Source organism: Sceloporus undulatus, chromosome 3 (genome assembly GCF_019175285.1).
Source record: "Sceloporus undulatus isolate JIND9_A2432 ecotype Alabama chromosome 3, SceUnd_v1.1, whole genome shotgun sequence".
NCBI classification, from domain to species: domain Eukaryota; kingdom Metazoa; phylum Chordata; class Lepidosauria; order Squamata; family Phrynosomatidae; genus Sceloporus; species Sceloporus undulatus.
This window is the reverse complement of record NC_056524.1, coordinates 149,072,322-149,098,062: the sequence shown is the minus strand read 5'-3', so window position 1 is coordinate 149,098,062 and position 25,741 is coordinate 149,072,322. Positions and strand designations below refer to the sequence as shown.

Here is a 25,741-nt window from a genome sequence, read left to right as displayed (position 1 = left end):
TTCCAGCAGGCCTTTTCTGAATAGTTCTCCAGCTATCAGAAGGAAAAACTGCTGACCTCTGACTTCACCATAGCTATTGTACTGTTTTTAAGTACGTTTTAAATTTTACATTGTTTAATTGTATTTTAAGAGGTGGGTGGGTTGAGGGTTCGAACTGTATATTTTAATCTTGTAAGCCGCCTCGATTGCATTTTGTAGAGAGGCAGGATACAAATAAATTACTATTATTATTATTATTATTATTATTATTATTATTATTATTATTATTATTATTATTATTTCTGTCTCTGTATGATGTTGAAGCACATCCATTTTCTTCTGGTCATAAAAGCGTGGGACAGAGACATAAAGATCCCCTTTGACAATGGATTTTTCCAGCTTGGCAAAAAGGATGCTTTTATGACCCCTGCCTATGCTTTTACAACTGGAAGAGAATGAAAGTGCTTTGATGTTATGTGGAGGCAGAAACAGAAAAACGCTTTTCTTTCACTGCCTGCCAGGTTTGTTTGCAATGTGATAAGGCTGTAAGTCTGGCCACAACAATGGAAACCTAAGGAAAAGTGGAGGCTGGTCAAAAATAATAATAATCATCACTTGATATATTTTGGAATAAATTTTCAAGTGCTGTCTAGAAGGTTCATAATGTTTTTGTTTCCTTATGTGATGCTTAGCTGACCTGATTATTTCATTTCATGTGTGCATATTTTGTTCTGTTTTGTGGTGTAAGAACCTGTCCCAATTCTTTCCAGGTCATTTCTCTCTCTGGTATCAAATTTTATTATAGTGCCCATGAACATATTTACTGTACTTTATTAACTGAGGTGTCCATTTATATCTTTGAATGTCACAAAAGCTAAAATCCAAAATCTGAACACCCAAATCCACAGTTTGTTCTGCATGTACAGGCAAGCACTAAATATAAACTCAACCCTATAATAAATACAGCCTTAGATGCTCCTGGAAACATAAGCAAGAGGATGCTATTGCACCCATGTTCCTCTGCATGAGAGCTTTCCATAGACATCTGGTTGGCTATTATGGGAAGAAGGCTTTGATCTGTCTTTTCTCATCTTTTTTAACTGACCCAAATCTTTTTAATTCTCTTTTCTCTCTCTCTCAGGGTGACTACTGGTGGCCAGTCTGATGTGAGACTCCTCTGCTCCCCTTCTCCCAGGCAGCTGCAAGTGGTCTCTCCAACTTCCCCACTCAGCCAGGCATCTCAGGTGCGTAGTGCTGAACCAACAAGTCCTGGTGCAGCTCCAGAAGCTGAGCAGCAGCCCCAGAGACAACAACACTTGGAAATCCTAACATCCCCTCCAGATAGTGAAGCCTACTATGCAGAGACTGACAGTGACGCTGACAACATTGCCCAGGAAAAGCATCGGAGAGCTCGGAAAAAGGGCCCCCGGTCCCCTCCAGAGGGAGTGAACAATAAGGTGGGTGAGACACAGGATGAAGTGTCTCTCTCAGAGCTGAGTGGGTATGACAGCACCCCTGAGGTGGTAACACAAGCTGGAGGAGGAGGAGGAGAAGGTCTCAGTGGGGTGGCCAAGAGAGAGATTGTCTGCCGGCCCGGAAGTCGTACTGACACCCCTTTCTCAGAGAGTGAAGCTTTTCTCCAGCCCCCTTCACCTGAAGACAGAGAGCCTTCTCCAGAGGCCATGCTTCTGCCGCATGCAACTAAGACCATTCGAGCAGAAAGACACCTTATCCCTATGATAGGGCCTGTGGAGCACCCTGTAGATGAAGACCTGACCACCAGCTATGCAGAGAAAGCCAAGCAAGCCAGTAAGTCTTTTTGATATACTGCTGCTGTTTATGTTTGCTATTCAGTTCTTTTCTTAGTACGAAACACAGCATTTTAAGAAGCAGAAACAATTCTGGTTGTAATTCCATATTCTCATTAATATGTAAGTCATGAGTCTCCTCCACAGATGTTTTGCCTGCAGTTTACCTGGAGCATAATGTCACCCATCAAAATTGTATTTGGAGACAGGAATAAGGAGTATCAAACACAAAAATGGGAAATGTAGACAAAATTAAAAATAATTCAAGGCAAAATGTCAGAAATGTTGAATTTTTTATCAGAAACCAAGGATTACGATTCAGGATTAGGTTCCAAAACTGGCTTGTGTAGTGAAGTGGTTATAGTGCTGGACTTGGGAGCTTTGAGATCAAATCCCTACTCAGCCAGGAAGCTCACTGAGTGACCTTCTTAGAACCATTGCTATTTCTCCACCTAAGTTACCTTATAGGGTTTCTGTGAGGGTTAAGTGGGGACAGAGGGAGGGATGTATTTGAGCAAACTAGAGGAAAGGCAGGATATCGGTGTATTTAATAAATAAGTCCAGAAAAGCTTTAACAGCTGAAAATCTAGGCTCCTGCGTCCTCTCTGAACTTCTGTTTTTTGCTGCCAAATACCTTATGGTCTTGCTTCTGGGATGACCTCCAACTGAGAGTTGTGTTCCTGGCAGATTGCTGAGGTGATCTCATGGTGTGTAGGCAGTTGTCCTTCCTTGGTAAATGATCTTTGCAAAGAGGTTTGGAAAAAATGGCCCAGGACAGGATTGTTATTTCAGCCCAGTAATTCAGCTCAATGATGCAGCAAGATGAGCGGGACAGATAAGATCAGTGTATAGTTAGGGCTTGTCTACATGGGAGATTTGGCCCAAATTCCCCCTGGGATCACTGGATCATGTTTACAAGATGCAGGGTCAAAACCCTGACTTGGGTCTGGACTGTCTTCATGACACCCACTCCTGATTTGGGACTTCTTCCTCCTAACCCAATTTAAATAACAATCTTTTGCTGCCGGTTTTCAGCTCTTTGCATTTATGGCGGCATCTGCCTTCACTGTAGGTGCAAATCGCTTTGAGGTCAGAACAAGGCACCTACCATTGATAACATGATTGGACGCCTTGTTCTGCCTTTAGCAGTGGTGCTAGGTGATGAAAAGGGACTGTGTGGGAAGGCAGCCCATCCATCGTTCGCTATGAAAGCCAAAAATCTGCAACAAAAGAGAGTGAGTAAGGTGGGAATTCGGGGGGAAATTGAGGCCAGAATACTCCAAGGGCACTCTCATAGTATTCTGGCAAGTGAGGATAAGGCCTTAGACTTTATAGACTTCACAGTAAAACAAGAAAAATGAGAGACAACATTATTGCAATTATACTTTACAAATGTTTATTGGACAGGGATCATGTGCTTCCAAGAAGTCACAATGACCTAATTCATACACATTGTTACAACAAGGGGGGAATTAATCTCTGGCCCAGAGCTTTAACCTAGTGAAGGTTCTCCCTGCAGCCTCTGTCACATCCAATTGCCCCCTGCTGTCTCTGACTGATGATTCAACCAGTTTTCCATACCCTCCAACATTTCACAAATGAAAATGGGTACAAATGTGGCTTAGTAACATCACAGTGTAGTCAAGACTGGACAAGGTATTAATGAGGAAGGACAGACAAACTGGGACAGGGTACTTCAGATTCCTAAATCAATTGTTAATCCTAACAAATTAAATTCCACTGATTCAATAGATCTCCTTTGTTTGGGACTAACCATTCCAATGTTTCTTAGTTTTATTAACTGTATGAAACACCAATATACAGTAATTAATAAAAGGCACCCGAAGTTCTTCACATTTGCCTTCTTTCGCATACCTGAATGTATTCTATTCCTTTGGCTATTAAAGTTGTATAAAATACAGTATTCCAATATTTTTAAAAAGGAGCACTATCTAAAGTCCAGTTGGTGCCTTAAGATATTTTTTGATATTGTAATAAATTACTAATTCAAATACACAAGCAATACTTTCAGGGAGTTCATTGACTACTGAATACCCACTCATGTGCCCAAATGTCACAACAAACCAGGGTCAAACCAGCTTTTCGGTATGGATCAGAGACACCACCAATCCTCTTTTTGGCATTTGTGGCATTAAACTTGATGCATTTGCCTTTATTTCCTTTTTCTATGCAACATGTTACTGCTAGGACTCTTTCACATGGCGAAAAGTGACGGAAGCATAGTGGGATGCTCCTGTCACTATTGCACAATTGATAGATTATCAGATGACATTGCCATAATTGTGGCATTATCCTACAAGTAAGAAAAGTCCTGAGAATGAAAAGTGGCACTAAAATTACTTTTTTTTTTTTATTCATGGGATAATGCTGCAATTATGGCAACATTATGTGACATTATCTGATAATCTTCAAGCAAATGCGTGATAGTGACGGAAGCATCTTGCTATGCTCCTGTCACTTTTTGCTGTGTGAAAGAGTCCCTAGACTAGACAAATGCAAGTGCAAAGGAATGCTTCAGTGCAGGCACAGGCCTCTTCAGGTCAAGAGACCTTATTGATGTACTCCCAACACAAAGGGGCCACACTCTTATCCAGCTGTGGGAAACAGCTGCTGCCAAAATTAAAGAACAACTTCAGTGGCTTTGTGGCAGGGAAAGGTTACAGAGTGTTTTTCCATACCATCTAGCTTTGTGAAACTGGAGCACAGCTTTTCACAAGTTCCTGTTTTTAAAGGAGCATCTTTTAGGAGTACTTTTTTTGGAGTTGTACCATGAGTTGATGCTGTGTAATACTGTGATGATTCAACCATCTTTTTCTATCTCTATTCTCCAGTCTGCTTTCCAAGTATGATCTTTCAGTTAATGTGCCTCAATTTTTGCTTCTACAATCTGAGTGGAAAGGGGTATGTTAGGGATGTTGGGATCAAGCCCTAACTCTGTTGTTGTATTTGTGATCTCATGCAATATCCTATGCCTTCTGCATTGTGCATTTCTCTCAGAAGTAAGTGTTGCTTTGTTCAATAGTCTTTACACTTATATATAAGTGTGCATAGGGTTGTTGTGCAGTGGATGTGACTCTGGGTAAAACCCCATTTTTTCTAGGGCCACAACTGGTTGTAAGATACGGATGGGTATTTGTGTCTTAGAGAGCAATGTCTCTTATCAAACCTGCTGTGGGCAGGACCTCTCACACTGCTGAAGTTTAGTAGTACAGAAGCCAGGGAGGGGAAACTACAGTTTTCCTTATGAAACAAGTCACATGAGAAGTGTCTGCCTTATTTTCATAACCATTACCATTCCTGTAAGTCCCTTGAAAGTGTTAATCAGCTTATAATCAAGAAGCACATGCCTCCTCTGCTTTTTTAAAAAATAAAAATTGCACACCATCACCACACTGCTGAAACTTGGTGATATATTGACTACCCCCCTCAGCTTTCCTTTAAAACAAGCCACACAAGATGGGAATGTGCATCTTGTTTTCAGAATAATTAGCTTTCCTAGGAGAATTCTGGAGCCAGCATGACGTAGTGGTTTAAGTGCTGGACTACAACTACAGACCAGGGTTCAATTCCCAGCTCGGCCATGAAACCTGCTGAGTGCCCTTGCTCACAAGCTCACAGCCTCAGGGGAAGGCAATAGAAAACCTCTCTGAACAAATCTTGCCAAAAACCCCACAAAACCCCATGATAGGTTCACCTTAGGGTTGCCTTAAGTTGGAAATGACTTGAAGGCACACAGTAATGAAAGGAAAATTCCAATGTTAAATATTTTCAGATTGTAGTGTGTACCTTATGGCAAAAATTGTGTATTTTTTCCTTATATGAGCAAAAATTGTGTAACTTTCCTCATCACTACACTGCAAACTTCACCATCCATTATAAAATAGGCAAGAAGAGGCCAAGGCCATGGCCCCATTCACGCTACATCAGGGGTAGGCAACCTTTTTGAGCTGGGAGCCAGGTTGCTGTCCCTCAGACAACTGGGGGGCCGAAGCCAGGGGGTGGAGCTTCCACCCTCCGGGGGTGGGGCCACATGCCAGGGGTGGAGCTTCCACCCTCCGGGGGCCAGGCCTCCTCCTCTTTGCCGCCCCCTGACGGGGCCCCAGGCCCTGTCAGAGGCCGGGAAAGAGCCGGTGGGGGCCGCCAGTGCTGGAGGTTACCGACCCCTGGGCTACATAATAATTTATTTATTTATTTATTTATTTATTTATATCCCGCTCTTTTCCCAGGACTGTGACTCAGAGCGGCTTTACAGCAATTAAAAAACAAACAAACAAACAAACAGAAAGTACAATTAAAACATTTCAAAAATAAATAGATAAATGACATGCATAATAATCTGGTTTTGAAACAGATCTGAACTGGTGTAAAAGGCCCTTGTTTCACTTGCACCAAATTTCTGCTGTGGTTTGATGGGGGGCAGCACTAAACCCAGTTAAACTGGTTCTTCTGAATCCATGGCATTCCTTGCTTCTTTTTAAATGAATCGATTCAGTACAAGTGTGAATGCAGTGTCAATTTGATTCATTTCCTGTGGTTACCCCTGTGACATGACTCCATTTTTAATTGATCCATTGATGAATGTGAATGCAAAGTGGATTAAATTAAAAGGGGTAGGTCAGATCACGGCTTGAATAGTGTGAACGTCTATTCGGCGCTAAATCGCTTCATCAATTTGACTCAAAAAATGTTTGTTTGTTTTTTTTAGAAAAATTTTATTTAAATTTTAAAATACATACCGGACAAATAACATACGTTCATTCCACTTCTGTTCCTTGTCCTGAGTCCCCCCCCCCCTATCCCCATCCACCCCCCCCCGTATTCCCTCTTGCACATACCTCTAAAAATAGTCATAATCTATCAGCTATTGACTATTTATTTCTACCTCCTTTCTACACAACATTTGCTTCCCCATCTCACTGTGTTATACATTGCTTTCCGCTACATTAAGGGATTGTGTATTTAAATGTTTCTATAATTTCTACCCACCTCTTTATATTCTCAGTCATTCCCTTATAAATATCTATCTTTTCGTTGTTGTTAATTTCATTATACATCCTTCTAAGTTCCTTTTAAATATACCTTTACTCAGGGACGTAGCCAAGGGGGAGGGTCCCCTTCCATTAGATAAAATGAATGGTGTGTGCTGCCGCTCCGCCGTACCCAAGCCCCATTATAACGGTGGCACTTAGTCTGGACCCCCCCTTCCCAAAATCCTGGCTACGTCCCTGCTTTACTATTAATTTCTATATTTCTCTCTTCCAATACTCTAAGCAGAAGGTCAAAAATGCATCCCAGTTTTGATCCTGGTTTCTTTCCTCTTCTCTCAGATACATCGTCATCCTGTCCATCTCCAAAACATCCAAAGTCTTTATTAACCAGTCATTTATCTCCGGAGCTTTTTCTTCTTTCCAGCACTTTGCAAGCGTGATCCGCGCTGTAGAAATCATATATAATATAGGCTTCAGCTTCTTCCTAGCTTCTGCCTCATCTAGCATGTTTAACAATAACACTTCTGGTTCAAATTTAATCTTAACATTATTAATCTTCTGAACAATTCTATGCACCTCTTTCCAGTACCTTTGTATACATTCACAAGTCCACCACATGTGATAGAATGTCCCTATTTGTTTCTTACATCTCCAACATGTGTTTTCCTTATTTTTATACATTTTAGCTATCCTAGCTGGAGGAAGATGCCATCTGAAGAGCATTTTCATAAAGTTCTCTCTTATGTCCATGCATGCTGTAAACTTCAGATCATTTCCCCATGCCCTTTCCCATTTTTCCATAGACATATTGTGACCCACATTTTTTGCCCATTCCAACATATTTGTTTTAACAGCTTCCGTTTCCAAATGTAATTTCAAACACAATTTATACAGTTTCGCTATTGATCCCTCTTTTTCACTTAACATTATCACATCTAATTCATTATTGCTTTCTGAAATACCCCTTTCTTTACTATCTTTTTCGTATCTTGCTTTCAGCTGATAATATGTAAATCAATTAATTTTTATCCCCTCCTCCTTAATTTCTTCTTGACTTTTCATATTTAATTTTCCTTTCATTTTCTTCAACACATCCTTGTATCTTAGCCAAAGTTTCGATTCAATTTTGTCTCTTTTCAAAAAAGCTTCATGCGGCGAGATCCACACTGGATACTTTGGTTTATTTTGTTGTGTGAATGACAGATATGTTGTATCCCCTTAAAATAAGTGTATAAGCGACACATCATTTTACCCAAATGCAAGCATGGTACCACCCAGCCCAAACCTTATTAACCATGGTGTGACAGTATTCTTCAGTTATGAATTGGTAGACTTTGCAAGAGAGGAGGCTGGGCAACAAAGTAGATGCCATTAGTATTGCCTCTGCCCAGCCCACTGCCCCAATAGTGGACATCAGGCACCACTGATGGGATATCTGACTCTCAGGGCAGAGAGTAGATCCTTCTACTTCTTTGAGAAATGCTAAATGGTTTAGAGTGGAATCCTTCTCCTTTAAAATACACCTAAAAGTTGAAAGCAATTTTAAAAACAGCACCACCACCACCACTAATGAACTGAAGTCCCAGCTGAGTGATTTAATTTTCTCGATGACCTGTCCGGAGTTTCAGTCACCTTAGACCAAGTCTATTTTTCTCTTTTGAATAATGCGCAGACATGAGGCAAATGCTGAGCAAGGCATGCCCAGCTGTTCTCTTCCATCTGAGAGTCCTAGCAGTGGGTGAGCAATACCTTGCATCATGGCTTATTTTCACAGGCAGCGTCAGTATAGGCAGAAGGGCCTCAGAAAAGCCCGATATTGAGTACAGAGACCTAAAGTTACACCTAGGATTGATGAGAGGATACATTGGGGTTGATATCCTGTGCTTGCTTACAGCAAAAATGGTGTATTTTTCCTCATTGCTACACTCCAAACTTCAGTGCTGGGTCACCCACCATAAAATAGGCAAGAAGAGCCCACGACCATTACTGTATCCCCTTGAAATAAATGTGCAGGCCACACGTTTTTGATTCTATGATTCACTGATCTCCATTTTTTTGAAATAAAAAAATCAATGGTTAACCTGGATTTGTCTTCAGCTTTTGGCAAAATGTACAAGTTTAACAAAACAAAAAAGGACTTTTTACAAACGTAAAAATATATATTTTTTATCTTTATCTTTATTGTATTAGCAAAGCAGATTAACTTGACATGGTGACCTACTATGAATTTCAGTGGGTTACCATAAGTGAACAGGTTACTTGAAGGCACATTATGTTAAGTCAATAAAACAGACACATTATGTTAAGTTAATAAAAAATCTAATAGGGAGGACTTTACCTATGTGTAAAAATGTGAAAAAGTTACAATCAATATTGACTTCTGAGACAACATATGAATAGCACAATAAGTATTAATAGGGTACAGTAGGAATACATTTTATCTAGGATGAGTAATATAACCATCAAATTGTTTATAAATGCGATACTCATTGAGCTAAACCTTGAAACCTAACTAGGGTTCATTTACATTATAGCAATAATGTTGTTTGACACTACTTTAACTCCTATGATTCCATTCTACAGAACCCTGTGATCTGTAGTTTTATGAAGCACCAGCACTCTTTGGCAGAGAAGGCTAAAGACCTTGTAAAACTACAAAGTCAGGATTCTATAAGATGGAGCCACAGCACTTAAAGTGGCATCATACTGCAATACGTATTTCTACTGTGCAGATGCACCCGTGGTTGATCTGTTTCATGATATCTGCAATATACTGATCCTGCCACAGTTACAGCAAATTAAATTTCTGGAAATTAACATATTTGTTCTTTTTATTCCAAAAGGGGGTGATTTTTACAAACTTTTATCTCTACATAAAAATTATTGAACATGTATTAAAGATTTAAGGCACTATCCGTACTCAAACAATATATTGGTTGGCAAGGAATTTACCATGGAGGATTATAGAGATCATGCACAAGGATTCTTATCACTTGTGCATGATCTCAGCTTAGGTTGTCTGAGGGGGAAATGTAGTAAATCATGTTTTCAAACAACACACTTCCCAAGATTTCTTGCTCAGTCTGCCTCCACACTGAAGCCTTTCACAGTGCAAGGCAGGCATTTCTTTTCCACAATTAGCTCTTTCAGATTTTGCTGCAGTTGTGAAGACAAAATAAAGGAAAGAGAATACATATGCCACCCTGGGCAATTTGTAGGGAGGGTAGGATCCAAATGAACTGAAGCAGCACTCTTACCTCAAAACAAAAGTGACAATGGAGTGAGAAACAGCTTATTGCTCTTCAGCTGCTTGGAGCATCTAGGGTGCTAAAGGCTCAGCTTTTATCATACTGTAATTCTGTTTTAATCCTGGTTGATGAATCTGGAGTGATCAGCAAGAAAGCATCAGTTTTTTTCAGAAGCTTCCAGTTGAGGTCTCCTATCATCCACATATGTGCTCTCTAACAGTGCCACTCATAGGAGATTATCACACTCAGAAGGGACAAGGTCAGGATCGCTTTCCTGTCCTTATCCCATCCAAGAGGGGGGGGGGGTGTCACGTGAAAGCCTTTCATATCATACATGCCGATCCTGTCATTATCCTGTTATCAAAGTGACACTGCATTAACGCGAACTCCCATTAATTCAAAATGCCAGGGCAATTCCACTTCAATTATGGGACAATGATAGGATCAGTTTACCATTATTCGCACTTTCTGGATGGGATCATGTCTGGATAAGCTTGTCATTGTATGAAAGTCCTTTCTGAGATAATGCGGGAAGGACAGGACAAGGATGGGACAATGACATCCTGTCCCCCATGTGATAATCTCCATAGTGGTGCTGCCTGAATCAGTGCTGGCCCACAGGCCATTGCCTGACAGTTTACAGAGAGTTTCTAAGAAAGAAAGAGACAGTTGTAGCCAATAAACAAAAATGTGGTCCCTGGACAGGGTGGGAGGTGGTGATGGTGTTTAGAACAGGTATTTAGAAACACACAAAAAGTGTTGTTTTGGTTGTTTAAACCATTTTTTGCATTAATTAACTTTGTGCAAACAGTCATTGCTGTTCATGTAAGAGGGCTAGAAAATAGTAATAATAGCCAGACTTAAAAAAAGAATAATCTCAGTGTGTCTCTCTCTCTAACTAACTCTGTGTGTGTGTGTGTGTGTGTGTGTGTGTGTGTGTGTGTGTGTGCGCGTGCTAGTCATTTGGTTTAAACCAATGTTTAAACGAGCCAACCCTGTACTTGACACATTGAGGACAGGGGGAAACCATGCCAGTCTCCTACCTTGGCTAGCCTGAGAAGCATTGTTCCATAAAGTATCTTCTGCCTTTGAATGGTTTGGGAAATACTTTGGAATCCAAAAGAACCTTTTAACTTACTGGTATTTAAAACACAATAAGCCCTTCCACGTATAAAGGATCAACAGCTGTTCTCAACCTCTAACTTCTTATATCTGACTGCCTAGTAACTGTGACATCAGTCATGGAAAAATTGCTTTGCCTGCCAATGTGCACTCAACTTTGGCTATATTCAGAATATATTCTTACCATAGTGCATCAGTTTCTCTTTACAGATGATATGTATGGATCCGAATGGGATACAGCTAATATGACATGATGTAGTCTGTATTAAGTTCATTTATATTTCCATGTTGTTGTTTTTAAATATGCAATCACATGCTTATTTAATCAAACTAAAATCACTAACTTATCCAAGTTCTCACCTATGCTAATTCATGCTTGTACAGTATACAGGACTACATTTCTGCTCTGAATGTGATTCCTTCAGTGACAGCTAATGGCTCCCATGTCACTGGGTTAGTGAATCTGTTCCGGGTTTTACTCTAAGATTCTGAACTTATTTTGGATAGCTCATTTTAAATTTTAGATAAAAACACATGCCCCTAGATACGGAAGCTACCAACCACTACTGCATTCCTTGCTATAATGGTGTAATATAAATCAAATTGATCAGCATCACTGTTCAAATTCAAGTGTTTCTCACCAGTAAAAATCTATTAACATTAACACTGAAAGAAAGATTAGGATCCCTAAACCCTTTTTGTTTCTGTGCCTACACTAGTCGTGACAGAAAGAAAGAAGATGGCCAAATCTCCTTCAGCCTTCATTAGAGAACCTTCACTAAAGTAAGAATACCTGCTAAGTTTCCATCTATTGCAGTGAATTTCCACTGCCATGGTCAGACCTTCACAATTCACTCTGTTCAATAAATAACTGAGCTTTTGAAATTATTTGCATGATTCCTGTGCTGGGGTGTAACTAAATCTCTGGTTGGTGTAAAGAAAGGTTCATAGAACTATGTCATTTTATCAAGGTTATTTTTTACAGTGCAGCTGCGCCATATACGGGCACACTATATACAGCTTTCAGCTTACAATGAATGGTGCACACACACTGCTGCGCCCCTGCACCCAAGCATACGTGTTATTTGCCTTACGCATGGGGTGTGTGTGTGTCTCCGGAATGGATCCCCTGCGTAAGGCAAGGGTCCACTGTATTTACTTCGAGTAGGGGAATTAAATTATTGCTCAACACCACCACTCCTATTCAACCACTGAGTTTGGTTTCAAGTCTGCTCCCAGGATGACTAGGTGCAAAGGGAGCAGTGCCCAAGCAGCCAGTCAAGCAGCTACCGGGCAGCCGGTCATCTTGAAAGCAGCAACCAAGCAGCTGGCTGAGCAGCCACACAGGGAGAGGGAAAGACTGGAACAGGCAAGCGGCTTCTCAGTTGCTGTTCAACCAGTTGCTCAGTCACTGCTCCCTTTGTACCTGTTCACCTTGGGAGCATCAACCAAGAAAGGTCAGAACAAGCAAGAGGCTTCTTGATCACTGCTTGACTGGCTATTCTGTTGTACCCAGTCACCTGGGAATAGCAACTGAGCAGCTGGCTGAGCAGTGACCAAACAGCCTCTCCCCCATGCTGGCCTTGTAGCAATGGCTGGATGGGCCAGAGGCTCCTTGGTTGCTACTCAAATGGCTGCTTGGTTGCTGCTCCCAAGGTGACTAGGTGCAAAGGAAGAAGCTTTTCTCCAGCAAGAAAGGACTCCCGATCCTTCTTCACCAGGATGGAGAGGAGGGCAATCATGTTATTACTTTTTCTCCCCAGTGAGGAAGGACTCTCATTCTGAGAGAGATGAAGGACTCTTTCAAAGAAGATACTCCTCCTCCTATTTCCCCACACAGCTTCAAGCCACAGCCCCTATGCTGCCCCCTTTTCCCCTCATTGCCCCCCTGGATATTTTCACCACCCCCAGGGGAGTGTACCACCCACTTTGGGAATCACTGGTTTAGAGCTTATGCTGAGATTGGGGGTCCTATGAACCCACTCATATGCCAAAAGGTGTAGTTGCTATTGGGTGGTTCACAAAAAGAAAGTTTACAGACCCGCTCAGCTTTATGATTACTGCATGAATAATCAAATGCTGTAATCATGCAATTTCTTTAATGTGACTATAAAAGTAGCAATAACGCTATTAATGCACCTATTTCTGCATTACCTTTCAATAGCACAGCAGTCCTTGTTTCTATTTCTGTTTTCCACAGAACACACTTGATGCCAGCCTCCATTCTGTTTTCATCTTGGTTGGAGCATACATTTAAAATTATTATTATTATTATTATTATTATTATTATTATTATTATTATTATTATTATTATTATTTTCTTCCAAAATCTTGCAATGATCAGATCAGACCTGTAATCACAAAATGCTTTGGACAACTCATTTCTGGTAAATCACTATTCTTGAGTTCTGTGCTGTTGTTTTAATTTTGGAACCCACTTATCGCAACTCAAACTCTATTATCTGGACTGTGATAATAACCAGAAATATATAAATATATAATAATAAACATAACATCTCACCAAATTTGGCAAAACCGACCACTAAATCTGAAGATTTATGACATAATAGAAACAAGGAGAAGCATTCATGACATGCTTACTTCTACCATGTCAACACTATTGAAGCACTAGAACTGGCAAATTAAAAGGGTATTAAAAGAACTGGCAAATGTAATATCGGAGCCATTGGCAATCATATTTGAAAACTCCTGGAAAACAGGAGAGATCCCAGCAGACTGGAGGAGGGCAAACGTTGTCCCCATCTTCAAAAAGGGGAAGAAAGAGGATCCCAACAATTATCGTCCAGTTAGTCTGACATCAATACCAGGAAAGATTCTGGAGCAGATCATTAAACAGAGAGTCTGTGAACATCTAGAAGGCAATGCCATAATCACAAAAAGTCAACATGGGTTTCAGAGAAACAAGTCATGCCAGACAAATCTGATCTCTTTCTTTGATAAAATTACCAGCTTGGTAGATGAAGGGAATGCTGTGGATATAGTATACACTGGTGCCTCGGGATACGAAATGATCGGGTTACGAAATTTCCGGGATACGAAAAAGTTGGATTGGCAAAAACTGTTTCGGGTTACGAAATATTTTTCGGGTTACGAAATTCATTTCGGCGCGAAATTCAAATGCTGCAAAGTGCAGCTATAGGCTTTCCAGTGCTAACGGAAAGCCTTTTCGGGTTACGAAATTTTCGGGTTACGAAAGGAATGGCGGAACTAATTAATTTCGTAACCCGAGGCACCAGTGTATCTTGATTTCACTAAGGCCTTTGACAAGGTTTCCCATGATATTCTTGCAAACAAGCTTGTAAAATGTGGACTAGACAAGGTAACTGTTACATGGATTTGTAACTGGTTGACCGGCCGAACCCAAAGGGTGCTCAACAATGGCTCCTTTTCATCCTGGAGAGAAGTGACCAGTGGGGTCCCACAGGGCTCTGTCCTGGGCCCAGTGCTGTTCAACATCTTTATCAATGACCTGGATGACAGAATTGGGAGCATACTTATCAAATTTGCAGATGACACCAAATTAGGAGGAATAGCTAATACCCCAGAGGACAGGATCAAGATTCAAAATGACCTGAATAGACTAGAAAGCTGGGCCAAAGCTAACAAAATGAAATTCAACACGGAAAAATGTAAGGTACTGCACTTAGGGCGAAAAAATGAAATGCACAGATATAGGATGGGAGACACATTGCTGAATGAAAGTACATGTGAAAGGGATCTAGGAGTCCAAGTAGATGATAAGTTGAACATGAGTCAACAGTGCGATGCAGCAGCTAAAAAGGCCAATGCAATTTTAGGCTGCATCAATAAAAGTATAGTGTCTAGATCAAGAGAAGTAATTGTGCCATTGTATTCTGCTCTGGTCAGGCCCCACCTGGAATATTGTGTCAAGTTCTGGGCACCACAATTCAAAAAGGACATTGAGAAACTGGAGCGTGTCCAAAGGAGGGCGACTAATATGGTGAAAGGTCTGGAAACCATGTCCTATGAGGAGCGACTCAGAGAGCTGGGGATGTTTAGCCTGGAGAAGAGAAGGTTAAGAGGTGATATGATAGCCCTGTTTAAATATGTGAAAGGATGACATATTGAGGAGGGAGCAAGCTTGTTTTCTGCTGCTCCAGAGAACAGGACCCGGAACAATGGATGCAAGCTCCAGGAAAAGAGATTCCACCTCAACATTAGGAGGAACTTCCTGACAGTAAGGGCTGTTCGACAGTGGAACACACTCCCTTGGAGTGGAGTGGAGTCTTCTTCCTTGGAGGTCTTTAAACAGAGGCTGGATGGCCATCTGTCAGGGATGCTTTGATTTGGATTTCCTGCATGGCAGGGAGTTGGACTGGATGGCCCTTGTGGTCTCTTCCAACTCTATGATTCTAGAAGAATCTGCATGTGTACAATCACATGAATGCATCAATATTGGCAGTTATACAGTGGGCCCTCCCATTATGCAGGGATCTGTTCCAGATCCCTTTGTGTAAGGGGAAAGCAGCATATGATGGAGCCCCATTGGAAGTAATGGGGCTCACGCGTGCATACCCCATTAGTTGTTCCGGGGCGCGCAAGGAGCTCTTCCGGCATGGCTTTCAGCATATGGTGAAAGCTGCATATGGTGTGCCTGCATAAAACGTGGGTGCACTGTAGACAGATATCTCATTAATGAAAAATTGTGCAATAATAATGCTATGACAACAAATCAGGAATAGATAAGCGATGACATGGTGAGAAAATGAGAGGAATCATACGTTGTAATTCTCCTTCAGTCCCATCATTAGTGACACATGCTGTAATCTCCATAGTAGAGATCTTGCTTTAGGAGAACATGTATTAAAATCCTGTGTTCATTCTATTCTTATCCTGGATCCTTACACTGTACTAGTAGCATAATTCTATCATGCAATAATAAGGTACAGCTGGGTCTCCCCATTGTTTTGCTAATAAGTAGTCATTTGATAATTTTCCTCCATTGATTATTTCACATGGTAGTACATATTTCCAGTTATTTCTAACCAGCCTCCAACCCCTGAAAAATATTTCTTGCTTGACTATAGCTGTTACGGAATGGAGAATTATGATGATCCTGACATCATAAAAATAATAATTTTCTTAGCCATCTAGTAATAGCCATATATCACATCTTCTGTTATGCTCTCTTGCAAAGAAAATATAGACTCCAAATGGGAAATAAACCACTTTTTAATTTCAATAGGCCAATCACTGATGGTCTTCCCAGTTGTGATGGGGCAGACATATTTATTTATTCATCATAACTAAAGCAATGTGTGCCTGATTTTGTTATAAAATATGTATGAAGGTGAGGGGAGCTGAATCATCCAAACCTACACCATCCTACACTTTACTTGAGGGCATTAAACAGGCTATGAGATTTGGATCCAAGCTATGAGAATAGTGATTTGCACCCGTAAAGCATGGAGAGATACAGTAGGAAAGATGGGGCTTAATCTCCCCAATGGTGCTCACATTTTCATGAAAAACAAATCCTCCATCCTACCTCCAGTTTAGGTTTGAACTGCACAGACATGAGAATGACTGAGTGCAAAAAAGGTATATATACACCATGCTTTACATGTATGTATACCATACTTTATACAAATGCACCAGCTGGGATGGAAGCTAGTGAGTGATTTGCCTAGTTTTTGGAAAATAACATACTGATGTTATACTTTACAAATGACTGTGTCAGAAAAGTGTCTGAGCATTCCTAGCTGTTAGAAATCATCATGTGTTGGCTATCATGCCTTCATCCTTAGTGCTTCTGAGAGTCACCCTTTCTGTTCATAAGCATGGAAACATTTGTGGTGTGAGACACGTTGTCTTATTTTAAACTCCAACTATGAGAAGAGGATAGGGAGCGGAGCAAGTGTTTGACAGTTGACAATGTCCATCACACAGTATAGTGACGATGGGGGGGGGTGTTAAAAATAGAGAGCGTTACCTCATGGGTCTCAGCAGCAATGCCATGCCAGTGGAGACAAAAGAGAAGCTTTAAAAGGCCGGTGGAGTTGGAATCAAAGGGCCTGGGCTCTGTTAAGGTTTTGGTTCTGCTCCAGAAGGGAGCTGTTCTGCTGGTCTTCTCTGTCTCTTTATGGAGAGCTGTGAGTTAAAAGAGGTATGTGACATGCCCTTCTCTCCAGGACTGGATGGTGCTTTCAAGAGCTTGGACCAACCATATGCAGGTACCACTTTCCTTTCTGTGCCAAAATTTCACAAGGCTCCTTTCTAACAAGCCAGTTTATATGGGCTTTCTGTTACTGTCAGATGGCTTGTGTTGCAAGGCAGGAAACTGATTTTTTTAAAAGATAACAAAATCTCTTTTAGATTTTTGGCAGTAGGAAGTTGGACAAGGAGGAGTAAGTATGAAAAATCTGAGAGAACTTTAAACTTTCTCCATGCTGTTATGACAGCACCTCATCATCATTATAGTGGCAGATTTGGGACAGATCGGAGGAGGCACATTTTCCAAAACTTTGTAATCAGTTGAAGGAAATCACTGTCCCAAAATGCAATTTATATGGCTCTAAAAGTAAAGGAAAATGTTGAAAAATCCAGTATGCCTCTAAATGCCAGTTGCTGAAAGGGAAAGCATTGTGGAATGTTGCCTTCATGCTCTGCCTGGATTTCAGCTTCCTGGAAGCACCTGACTGGCTGCTGTGAGTGTCAGGATACTGCATGTCACAAGGGTCCTTAGGTTAGTGGGGTTACGTTGTTCTTAAAAGTGTAAGATTTCAGGCTTGCATGAGAATTTCAATTTTTGTCTCTATCTCTACCTCCACCCCAGGATGATGATGGCTGCTGTTGCTGCTGTTGTTAAAGTTATTATTATTGCCTAATTTTAAAAAGGAAAGTAAAAGAGGGTTGACCTTCCAATTCTTCTTTTTTTCACTTTCTTTCTTTCTTTCTTTCTTTCTTTTAGTCTTGTATGCTAAGAGCACAAAAGGGACTGAGATGTCACAAATCTAAAGCACATGGGATTACAGCTGGAAATTTTTAATTCTGTAATTTGATTTTCTTTTGTTTCATTGGCTCACACTTTTTTTACCTTACTCTAAGTTAACAGCCAAAGACAGGGTTGGGTTAACAATAAACAGCAAGCCCTACTAGCCAGGGGGGCATGGGGTTCTGTATGAACACAGATACCACTGAGTTTGGATTCAACTCTTACTTGATAGGCATATTTTAACAAGGTGCACAGAGGCCTGCTTGTACCTTCAGTGTCTCCTTTTCCTGAGAAGTTTTATGCCTCTTACCTGATCTTCATTGTGCTTCATGGTGATAACATTGCTGAGCCAGAGTATATATCTTAAGTGGTTGCGCCTCTGGTATGGATGGAACAAGAGATGAAAGAGAGCCTTTCAGTGAAACTATGGATAGAGTGAACGTGTTGGACTGAATCTTAGCAAAAACTTTGAGGATATCTGAGACTTGGGCCTGTGGTTTTCTTTAAGAAACAATTTAAATAATATGCAGTTTGTATCTCATGGGTGAAAAATGTTTTACTATTGTAAACTCCAAGAAAAATTCATTGGACAATTTCATTGAGCACTATTGTTCACCTTCATTTGTCTGCTGGAGAGGAAAGCGGTCTCTACAATCTGATGAGCTGCCCTAGGAACAGTGTGTGCTTCCAAGTGGTTCCCATGTGCTTCATCCTCCCAGCTTGCCTTTGTGTTGCTGTGTGCTCTTGACCTCTTCCTCCATTTCACTTCCTCCTTCTGCATGCTGAGGTAGAGGAGACATGGAAAATGAGGTAGGAATGAAGTGGTAAAGATGTAAGGCAAACTGGAAAAGACTGTACTATTTAAGAATGCAAGTGGCTGATCACTTTTATGAATTCTTCCTAAAGTTTAATAAATAAATAAATAACATAACATAACCACTAGCTTAGCACAACAACAGGATGGTTTTGCCACAGCCTTTCTGCCTGATAGGCTGTGGCTTTATTCCACCTGCAGGGAGCTTTCTTTCCACCACCTGGGGATCTGTTCATCTGTGCTTGTCTAGACCAGGCCTGTAAGTCCCATTAAATTGTTTTGGTGCTATCACCAGCAATGTGGAAGTGGAATTATTATCTCAATGTTTATTAAGTCCTGCTCACACTCACATGTTTTGAGAAAGGCTATGAAGAGCTTATGGCAAAATATTTGTTTCTGGCCAGTCTGAAGTGCCTATGTTGCCTCACTAGATCAATGCATGGCTAACGGGATGGTGAAGAACACCAACAAGGAGTTCTTCTATCACATAAACACTAGAAAATATAAAAACCCTTTCCAGCCAGGTTTCTAGCTGCAGAGTCCTGAGTTTGTTTCCTTCTTGTTCTTTGCAGAGCTTCATCGCAGTGAGAGTATGCAAGAAAAAAATGTGAAAGAAGCCAAAACCAAATGCCGAACAATTGCATCCCTGCTGACAGATGCACCTAACCCCCATTCCAAGGGTGTCTTGATGTTCAAAAAGCGCAGACAGAGGGCTAAGAAGTACACCCTTGTCAGTTTTGGAAGTGTTGATGAAGACCGTTGCTATGATGAAGAGGACGGTGTCTTCCCAACCAGTGAGTCTGAATTTGATGAGGAAGGCTTCTCTGATGCCAGGAGCTTAACAAACCATTCTGACTGGGACACGTCTTACCTCGATATTGAGAAGCCCAAGGGGCATCCTGCACATGAGGAGGCCCAGCCTCAGCAAGGCCTCAGTGAAGCCTCAGGAAGGGGAGCCCAGTTGTTTGAGCAGCAGAGACAGAAAGCTGGTAAACATACTTTGGAGAAAGTGCCCACACAGAAGTCAGAAGAACAACACCCAGCCTCAGCTGTCCTGCCAACACAGAGAGTGAGGAGTGAGGAAGCACCTACTCCACAAAGGGCAGAAAAAGCCCCATTAAGTGTCCATTTAGAATCTGTACAAGTCTCCAGCCAGCTGCCATCCCCTAGCCCTGCTCAGCTTCAATCTCCCTCTAGCATCTTTGGAGGAGGTGCCCATGTTTCTCCAAGTACCCCAAGCTTCTTCAACCGGTCTGCCCGCCCTTTCACACCTGGGTTCTCTGGGCAGCGCCCTGTAACTTCCTCAGTTGTGTTCAGACCATCAGTGCCAAAGAGTAGCAGTGAGAGTCTTGGTGGTCAGAGAACATCCATGCCTCTTTTCTCTCCTGGGACCACAGTGCTTCCTCCCACACCATCAGCAATGCAGTCTAATGGGCCAGCAAGCACATCTGTGTCTCTGTATATCCCAACCACTCCCTCATCAGTGCAACCAACAGGAGTTGGGAATACAGGAGAAACTAAGCCCAGCGCAGCCAGAACATCCACAGCTTCTATATACCTTTCAGCTCCCTCTAAGCCAGCTGCAGGTGTGGTCACTGCTACATCCCCACCATCCTTGCCTTCACAAGCCCAAGAGACAACGGCTTCTACTTTGTATCTTAGCCCCAGCCCACAGCAGTTTGGTCAACCCACCACTCAGCCTTTCCCTGCCATTGCGCCAGCAGTTCCAAGGCCTGCCTCTGAGCCATTTGCCTCCAGGGAGCAGAGGGTAGCATTTCCAGCTCCCAGAACAGGAATCTTGCAGGAGGCCCGTCGACGGAGCAGCAAGAAGCCTATGTTCAAGTCTGTGGAGGAAAAGAAAAAGAATTCTCCTAATCCAGAGTTACTGTCCCTTGTGCAGAACCTTGATGAAAAGCCCAAGGGAGACCACCATGGGGCAGGATTTGAGTCCGGGCCTGAGGAAGATGTCCTCAGTCTGGGAGCGGAGGCCTGCAACTTCATGCAGGCTTCAGGCCGGAGGTTCAAGACTCCACCTCCAGTAGCCCCTAAGCCATCACAAGCTCCTGGAGGACTGGTGAATGGGTCCTCCTCAACACATGACATGCCTCATTTGAAGGGGAAAGGGGCAGAGCTTTTTGCAAGGCGACAGAGCCGCATGGACAAGTTTGTAGTGGAGGCAGCACCATCCTCAGTGCCAAAGCCCAGAACCCCATCCCCAGCTCCTTCCCTGCCTTCCTCTTGGAAATACTCCCCAAATATCCGTGCCCCACCTCCCATAGCTTACAACCCACTGCATTCCCCATTTTACCCCTTGGCAGCCAGCAAATCTCAAGGCAGCAAGGCAGAGAGCAAAGTTAAAAAGCCACCTAGTCAGAAGTCAGGAATCAAGGCTATTGACTTCCTCAGGCACCAGCCATACCAGCTAAATTCTGCCATGTTCTGTTTTGGGGACACTTCAGGCTCTGGTGGCGGTTCTCAGTCCCAGATGGGCCAACAGTCCAGTTTATCTTTCACCCCAGCCAAACAAACACCCATGAAAACAGCGAGGACCTATGAGATCCGTCGCTTCTCCACCCCTGCCCCAATGCCAACTTCTAGCAGCCTGGCCCCTACAGTCCTGGCTCCCCGCTCTGCTACCACCTTGGATGAGCCACTGTGGAGGACAGAAATGACCTCTGCTTCCACCCCTGTCTCCCCTGGGCCATTTCCTGTGGCTGCTCCCCAATATCAAAGTTCTCCTGAACTTAATGAGGCATGCAGAGTGGCTTCCCCTATTCATCCTGCCTCATCCTCCAGTTTCCAGGTAGCTAGGCCTAGGTTTTCAGCGGCCCAAACTGGCATGCATGCACATGTTTGGAGACCAGGGTCAAGTCAGCATTAAAACAGGAATTGTTCTTCCCTGTCTAAACCACAGGGCCTCTCCTAACATTACACTCTTTAGGTGTACACATAAGATTCCCCACCCTCTAGTTAACATCTAAAAAGTGTGAGTGCAGCAATCAAGTTTAAAAACCCTGGTTTCTTACCCCTCATACTGCTGAGTGTCTGCTTAGCGGCAAGTCCAAGTCCACTTCTCATAAGAAATCACCTATAGGCACAAAGCAAGGATTTAGATAAAATAGTTACTTTTGGGTCTCCCATCCTTTCCCCTTTTAAAATGGATTTTTGGAAACCAGGACAGTGAAGCCAATTAAGTGGAAAAAAGCTTTTCATCCTGAATTTCTTCCCCTTCCCCATCTTTTTGGACTTGCATCATTTCCAAGGGATTTAACAGTTTGAAGTTATTCGCATAGCGGGGTAAGGCCAAAGATTCATAAGCATCCTGAGAACAGCACTATGATGTAGGACATGTAAGTGCCTTTTATCTCTGAAGTACTCACATCCCCAGTTACGCTCTTTAAACCTAGAGTACCACGGGTGTAGTGATAAGGGACTGGCAAGCCAGTGTAAGGGGGGAAAAGCAAAGAGAACAACGAAACCCTTGGTTAATCCTCAGCATCTGTTTATTGTAACCTGCTGGTTCATAGACTGCACCAGTGACTTTTAAACAATGATGTGTTTTTGGAAGTCCATTATGTAGTCAGTACTGGAAAGCAAGTTTCCCTAAAGAATGGTTCCCCCACCCCACCCCACACTAATGTGTGTTTTCAGATCACACTGGATGTTAGCACGGTTCAACACACTCACCTTTGCTTTGTCTTAACTAAGGGCAGAGCTACAGCATGCACTCCAAAGACCATTTTTGTCAAAGGATACTAGGGTTCAGTTCCCTATTCGGCCATGAAACCCACTGGGTGGGCAAGGCAATGGCAAACCTTCTCTGAACAAATCTTGCTAAGAAAACCGCCTTCGAGTCACCATAAGTCAGAAATGACTTGAAGGCACACAACAACTACAACAACAAAATGAATTTCCTAGATCAGTGTGGATGAGTAGGTACAAGAAGCCTGCATTTTGCATTTTCAGGGAAGAATGAGCAGATATTTCCCTTTTGTCTTTGTTAATATAACTGTCCACACTTTAGTATTTTGAGGCAAATACGAGCGTGACTAATAATACATTCATCCCTCCATATTTGCGGTTTTGATATTTGCAAATTTGATTATTCACGGATTTGATTAATATGCTCTCTCTAGGAATATCTAGGTCCTCCAGTGCAACTCTATGGTCAACTTTAACTAAAAGGTGCATTGAAAGACCTAGAGATTCCTAGAGAGAATACTCTACTAGGCCTTTGTAGCTCCTCCAGCGCAGTCCTATGGTCAGTGTCTGTCAGATGTTGACCACAGAGTCACCCTGGAGGACCTAGAGATTCCTAGAGAGGTGTCCTCTCAGGTAAAAACATGGTGTTTTGTTATTTGTGGTTTTTCCATATTCATGGGGAATCTTGTGCCCCTAACTCTAGCAAATATGGAGGGACAAGTGTATATCTTTCAGAAGACCTTGCTTCAGAATTTTTTGTAAAGCATAGTGATCACAACAGATAAGTTTGACAGAAAGTTTGAAAACCACTGAATTATTTTAGTGAACATATGATTTCATATTTAATTAAATAGGACAAGTGGTACAAATTTCCCCCTAATGAAAGGAAAAGTTACCCGTTCATAACCACCACCACCCCACTGCCCATTTTGAGCAACAGCAGCAGAGGCTGTGCTTCATTGCTAAGTCCAAAAAGCAGTATGATGTAAAAATAAGAGATGAAAGTGGCACAGATTTAACAATAAGCTCCTGAACTTCAAATATAGCCCAGGAGACACTTGGCCCCTATCTCTTACAGCAGGAGGAAAATGGACTTTTACCTAGAGCATTTACTTAGAACAGAAACTGAACGGTCCCTTTGTGGATGCATCAGAGGAGATACCGGATGTCTAGAGAACCTTCACATGAAAGGAAGACCTAAGTGTGGACCAATGAATTTTGGAATGCAAGGGGCGGCATTAGCCTCTTGCTAGAATAGGAAAGTTTGGGAGGGATATGAGAGCAAGTGCATAAGGGCTTTGGAAACCAATGGGAAAGAATTTTCATTCATGCCTCTGGTGCTGGGTTCAACCTGTGACAAATCACTGTAGTCACCAGCAAGTAGAAGGGGGAGTGGGAACATAGGTCCTGTGTTTGCACTCTCCCAATTCAATTGAAACTAGTGGAAAAAGAGGAAAAAATGGGTAGATCTTTTACATCCATCCAAAGTGGTGGTTGGAGATGTCGATAGACATGAACTATGGGAAGAAGACCCACTCCGGCTGTGTTAGGGGTTTCCTCAGAGCCATGTGATGGCCATACAAGAGAACACATTTTTAACCTCAGTGATACCTTTGGTTTTCTCTCCAGATAACTTTGAAGTGTCTAAGTGTGGCTAAGAGCGGTGGAGGGGTTATATATTTATTAATCCTCTTTCACACACATATTTATTGGTCAATCAAAATATAATGGCAAGGAAATTCATTTAATAGACTGTAGTACAGCGTATAGGTTATGTCCACATGAATTTGATTTTGCCTTGCTTACCTTGATCATTGTCTGGGCAAATTTTATGCTTTGAAATGAAATGAAATTTATTACAGTCGATGACCAGCATAAAACAATATAAAAAGTACAATATGCCCAATAAGAAAAAACCCCAAATGCAAACTGTATAGTACAAATACAATAGGAATACAGCTTGGAATTCAGGTAACTATATAGAGTGAAATCTCTTCAAATACAAATACTAGATGAAATCAATAGAGTAAAAATTAAGACACCATTTTTTGGCGACAAGCTATTGCAGCAACGCAAAAACTTGCCACCTTGGTTGTAATCCCTGGCTGCTGATCAGCCAGAAGGTAATCAATGTAAAATGCATCAGGTTTACCTGGTATTTTTTGTAAAATTGGTACTATAAAACAATGCTGCAAATCCCTGTAAAAGGTGCAATACAATAAAACATGCCCCACTGTTTCTACCTCCCCAGACCCACATGGACATGGTTTGTTATTATATCTTCCAACAAGTAAGGCTGATGGAAGTACATTCAATTTGGCCAGGGTAAAGGCTTTCCTATACTTTGGATTCGTTAGATTTTTCAAATATACAGCAAGGACAAAGCCTCTCTCACTGTCTTTAAAAGTTGAATGCAAAGAGGCTGCACTTATATGATTTTGTAGTTCAATGTCCCGAATGCGCTGGCGGATGTTCTCTTTGACTTTTGCGTGCCCCATGGCTAGAATAACAGTTTGGGAGAAACCCAGGGATTGCACTATTTCCTCAACCAGCATTTTCCATCTTGAATGAAATATATCATTAAGAGTCAAAGGGTCTAGGCCTTTGGGAGTAAATAACATATTTAACCAATAATCTAACTTATATATCCATATTTGTGATTCAATAGAAATTAAGCCTGTTTCCAACCTGGGAAAAACATTTGGTACACAACTTGGCAAGCTGAGAATAGTTCTCAGAAATTTTGATTGAACAGTTTGCTTTGTTATTTGCACTGATGTCCAAGCGAAAGGGCCACTGTTCTCGCCTGTGTCCATGGAAGCAGAGAACTAATCCTTTCCTGATCTTAGGATAAAAGCATATGTGCCATTTCATCTCCATACACGTCTCCTTCTGTCAGTAACATAACATTCAAATTACAGATGAGAGTTACTGATTCTCAAACTCCCTGTTGGTTATAGGAGAAAGCTACAGGCACTCCAAGGCAAAATTTAAACTTAAATTTTAAAATTTAAAGGCACACACAGAGAGAGAACACAATATTCCTGACCCCTTTTTGGAGCCGATAGTATACTTTCCATGTC

General features: G+C 41.8%; 1 protein-coding gene across 1 annotated transcript in view; it reads left to right on the top strand.

Annotated features, from left to right (window-relative positions):
- The window catches only part of SYNPO2L (synaptopodin 2 like), a 52,038-nt gene extending 29,511 nt beyond the window's left edge, over positions 1–22,527 (top strand). Inside the window, exons 3-4 of the mRNA XM_042460901.1 lie at positions 1,121–1,788; positions 19,529–22,527. Of these exons, the coding sequence (XP_042316835.1) occupies positions 1,121–1,788; positions 19,529–21,837 (2,977 nt within the window). The 3' untranslated portion in view covers positions 21,838–22,527. The remainder of the gene's footprint in view (positions 1–1,120; positions 1,789–19,528) is intronic.
- The last annotated feature ends 3,214 nt before the right edge of the window (positions 22,528–25,741 follow it).